The sequence below is a fragment of the Passer montanus genome, unplaced genomic scaffold, assembly GCF_014805655.1.
Source record: "Passer montanus isolate IOZ18808 unplaced genomic scaffold, ASM1480565v1 scaffold17, whole genome shotgun sequence".
Classification (NCBI taxonomy): domain Eukaryota; kingdom Metazoa; phylum Chordata; class Aves; order Passeriformes; family Passeridae; genus Passer; species Passer montanus.
In genome coordinates this window covers 11,524,041-11,528,687 of record NW_024364270.1, presented here as the reverse complement: position 1 = coordinate 11,528,687, position 4,647 = coordinate 11,524,041, and the positions used below count along the sequence as shown (strand labels likewise).

The window sequence follows — 4,647 nt, the reverse complement described above, 5'->3', positions numbered from 1 at the left end:
CTGTCCCAGCAGAGGGGAGGTGAGGCAGTGGGAGAGTAGAGCATGGTTTCCAGTGTGTCAGTGGGAGAACTAAATTAGGGAATACGGTTCCTAAACCAGGGCTTTGCATTCTTGGGGAATTAGTTAAACTTCTCTGAGGAAAACAGTGTAGCTTTTTGAAGTAACAGGAATTATTTCTGCTGCCTCCTGCAGTATGAACTTGTACAAAGTAACTCTCTGTGCCTGAGCCAGCTTTGCCAAATGCAATGGTCACCAGCATCTACCAGCACTGAAGGGTTGCAAAGATCAGCTGTCTTCAGCTTCGTGTTTCTGTCCCCAGCTGCAGACCTGTCAGCAAGGTGCTCCCTGATATCAGGGGGCAGGGGAGGTGTATGCAAACCAGGTAAGACTTGAAGGGCAGGAAAAGGGTAATAGCAGGAGGAGGAATGATGGTCAGCACCTGGTCTGTGGGCTTCCTTTCCCAGTTGGTCTCTTTTAGTGTGCAAGCTTATTTCCTGTCTCTTAAGCATGTTCTCCTGAGAGAAGGATTATTGGGTTATTATCCTTTTTAACATGTTTAGTTTTTTAAAAGTATCATCACCCTCAGACCCTTTAAGTGATGCAGTTGAAGTGAAAATCCTGAAGTCTGTGTGGAGGTGTTGCAGGCACTGCACAATCAGCCTGTCCCTGGCCTCTTGCTGCTTCCCACAGGTGGGAAGGCAGCTGGGAATCCTCCAGCCCAGGGAATCCCCCTCCATTCAGACTCTGCAGGTGGTCACTGCTCAGCAGCTGCTGGAGTTTAGACCAGTGCCTCCCCTCCCCAGCATGACCAGAAGTTATATTGTACCTTGCTGTTCTTCTTTGTCCCAATTTCAGTGCGATGGAAGTGTGCTGTGCTGAGCTGCGTGGCTCTGTCCTGCAGGGCTGGGGCTGCAGCACTGCTTCTCATCTGATGCCACTCTGTGTCTTACACTCCATTCCTTACATGACCTTGCATGGTTACCAGCTGTTTGGTTTCTTGTAACCATTTTAAAGTACACAATCAAACTAACCTCCAAATGCTTTTATTCTAGATAAACCCATACAAACACCAACATGTATTTGTCTTTTGCACTTTTTTAAACCATTCATTTTAAACAACAGATTAACTTCTGTACAACAGGAATTACTTTACACATTAGTAAGATTTGACTTCAAACTAGATGACTGCAAAATAATGGTCTGTAAGCTAGTGTTAGAAACACGCTGTTTGCCATAGCAGTTTGCCTGTAAACATGGGAAAGTAAGTTGAAGAGAAGTTCATTTTCATTTCTGAGGATGCGATTAGAACTGTTGTGTTGCCATAATACCTATAATAGTCAGAGTTGGTTCTTTTTCTCTGTGTGACAGTAATGGCAAATTGCAGATACAGAAGGTGTGCCAATGTTTTGTGTGCTGACCCAAACCTACCAAAAGAGCCACAATCACTTAATTATACTTCACATCACTTAGTGAGATCCACTTGATGGGTTACAGAGTCCCAGTATGACTTAAAAATGGTTTACTAACAGAGTGACGCTGTTTAGGAGGCTTGAATAAAAGGCAATAATCCTATTCCAGGCTGTAGGTAATGCTACAGGGCCTGCTTCAACACATACTTAATCTCTAGAAATCATTAAAGCTATTGTAGCAAACAAGCAGTAGTACAAATACAGAATAGGACTGATTTTCATTTCCTCATCAATATAAACACATATAGTGAAGTTCACAGGATCAGACCCACGCAAACAGATTATATTTTACAGCTTTTCAAGCAGAAATGTTGAAGTTGTTTTTTCTGCCTGTACAGAAGGTTACTGTTGAACAAAATTATCACAGTTCATTTGAATGCACTGCCAGCAAACACCTGAAGTAGAAGAGAACTAACTGGAAAGCGAAATCCGCTCCTGCCTCCCCTTCAGTATCAATTACTGTGCTTTTGCTATTTATTTGATGCTGCTGTTAAAAGGTTAGATTAAGAACAATAAAAATCAAGCCCTTACGTGCAGCTATCCCAAGCTTAAGTGCTAGTCAAGCCATGGTCCACTCTTTTAGGACAGAGGGCAAGATAGGTTAGAGGTGGGTGGGGTTTTTTCCAATAAAATTGAACTTATCAAAATACATTGTGCCAGGCAGAGAACTGCTGAAAGCACTGCAACATTGTAGTGCAGTGTCCTGAACAAAGCCATACATTCCATCAAGTATAAAGTGTAAACTTAATAGCAAGTGTAAGACTTGAATTAAAAAAAAAAAAACCAACAAAGCCATCACAGTATGGGTTGGTTGGTGGCTGCCCTCTCTGGTATGCAAGAGGAACAACTTGTGCAATCACATGGTAGGGAGGGGGCAGAGCAGCAGGACCATGTTTTTGTGTTTGCTTTTCTCCACATTAACAGCCTGCCTTGCTTCTGCCACTGGGATTGTGCCTCGGGCCAGCTGCCTTTGTGACCAGAGCAGGCGAAATTAGCACCCGAGCTCTGGGGCTCCAACTCCGCACCCTGTGACCCTCCGCTGCCTGGGAACCCAGTGCAGCCACCTCTGGCTGCTCACAGTCCCAGCACTGGCTTTCTGTACCAAACCTGGGCCACCTGTGCCATTCACAGCCCATGGCTCCTTTCTTACTGCCAAGGCAGGTGACAGCTCTTCCCTCTCCCATGGGCCACTGTGCTACACCACTCACCTCCAGTGGTGGATCCCTCCAGAAATGTATGGAAATGTATCTCCTTGTCATGAATGCCCTACCTCAAATCTAAGGGCACATGACAGCCTCAGAACGTGCCTCCTGTGACTGAAGCAGAGTCCAGGCTGACAAACCATTCCAGCTCTCTCATAGAGGGGTAGGATTGTGCTGGTGCTGCAGCAGAGCTGGAGCCACAGCTGCTCCTCTGTGGCTTTGCTCAGAAGCCTCTGCACCAGCCTCATCCCAGCAGCACAGCCATGGCCCTGCCTTCCAGCTGGGCCGACTTTACCCACCAATGCAAGTGTAATGGACATCTTCCTTCCGAAGCAGCCAAGCCTCAAAAAACCCCAGCCAGACTAAGGCAGACAGTTACCCCTCCCAACCCCAGTCTCAAACCCCAGTCTTCCTGTTCTTAAATATGATTAAACCAACCTTTGACCTGCCCCCCACATGCTGGCTTTAGGTCTGTGAGGCCCTTGTACACAGATGGCAAGGCTGGCCAGGACCATCAGCACTGATGCATGGGCTGATCATGCACCTGAGTACAGGTTTGTGCACCAAAGTGCAGCCATTGGCAGCTGCTTCATCAAATCACAAGTGTCCTGATGCAGTGCAGTTTCAGCTGTGAAGCTGCTTACAAGTGTTTCACAGCTTATTTAAGGATGGAAAGGTCAAAAATGTAAACACAGACTGATGGTGGCTGAATGCCCTTCTCCAAAAGCCTCCCCTCACCTCTTCCCCGCAGTGGTTCGCTTCACTTTGGACATGGAATTTCTAACCTGACAAAGATAAGTCCTGCATGTGGCATTTGGCGTTCCAACCTCAGATCCACTGTGTCTGCTAAACACACTTATCCGAAGTGTCACTTTGGTGCCAGGTTGTTGTTGGGATTTTTGATGTGTTTGGGGCTGGGGTTTTTTTGTTTGTTTTTTGTTTGTTTGTTTGTTTTGTTTTGGTGGTTTTCTTTTTTTTCTTTTTTTTTTCTTTTTCTTTTTGTTTGTTTGTATTTTTGGTGGTTTATTTTTTCTGAACAGGAATTAGCGAACATTTGACTGGAAGGAAGGAAATTGCAGCTGACCCGTATTCTCACTCTCACAGTTTGCCAAGCTGCTGAAAGGATGTGGCGAAACATCAGCTTTTTCTCTTAAAAAAAAGAGGTAAGCAACTTGCAAGTTCACGTGGGCAACTCTGAATTTACAGTGTATTTTGCACATCTCCTATGTCCTTATTTTAAAGCAAGCAAAAAGCTTACTAGAAGGTATTTTTGAAACAAAGGGTTATGTGTGCTCAAGTACCTAAAAATGCTGACCCTGCCAACATTAGGTTCACTTTCACATGCCCCTGTGTGAATATGTAACCATGCCCATACTTCATTCCCAATCGTAGATTACGTGGAATGGTCAGAGTGGAGAAGAGTGTCCAAATGTTTCAAACCCTGTACATAAAGTCAGTCAAAACAGTTTTGGGAGCAGTAGCGCTAATGTAAAATCCCCCACAGTGATGCTGTGAGTCAGTGCTCTGCTCAATGCCATTTGCATTTTTTCTTTTCATCAAATAAGGCTTTTACTTGCTGGAGCTGTTTCTGGACTTCTTCAAACCCCCGTTCTCGCTCGAGTTTGCTGACAATCTGTTAACAATTAGCAAAAGAGAGAATAAATTTCTTAATGCTTATTTTGCTTATTTTACTTACTATTTTTCAAAGCCTGCTTTTCTGTACTCTAACAACTACTGACAGAAAAATGCATTGAGTGCCTGCCTATCTGTAAACATTCTTTTCCAACTTTAACACTTTATTTTGGTAGTTTTCCCTTCAAGTCATTCTGATCACAGGATTTGCAACACTTCCACAAAAGAATGACTGAGCCAAGCAAAAAAAAATCCAAAACAAACCCAACACACGCTCATCTCTCAGAGTACAAGGCAAGGCCAGTGCTCCAGCTTTTACCCTACAAAAGATTTGCAAGTGATAT

The 4,647-nt window shown here is 44.4% G+C and overlaps 1 protein-coding gene across 1 annotated transcript in view; it reads right to left on the bottom strand.

The window, feature by feature from the left end:
- Positions 1–1,027: 1,027 nt before the first annotated feature.
- Positions 1,028–4,647, bottom strand: part of PLXNC1 (plexin C1) — a 70,638-nt gene continuing 67,018 nt past the window's right edge. The window contains exon 31 of the mRNA XM_039704113.1: positions 1,028–4,304. Within this exon, the coding sequence (XP_039560047.1) occupies positions 4,200–4,304 (105 nt within the window). The 3' untranslated portion in view covers positions 1,028–4,199. The remainder of the gene's footprint in view (positions 4,305–4,647) is intronic.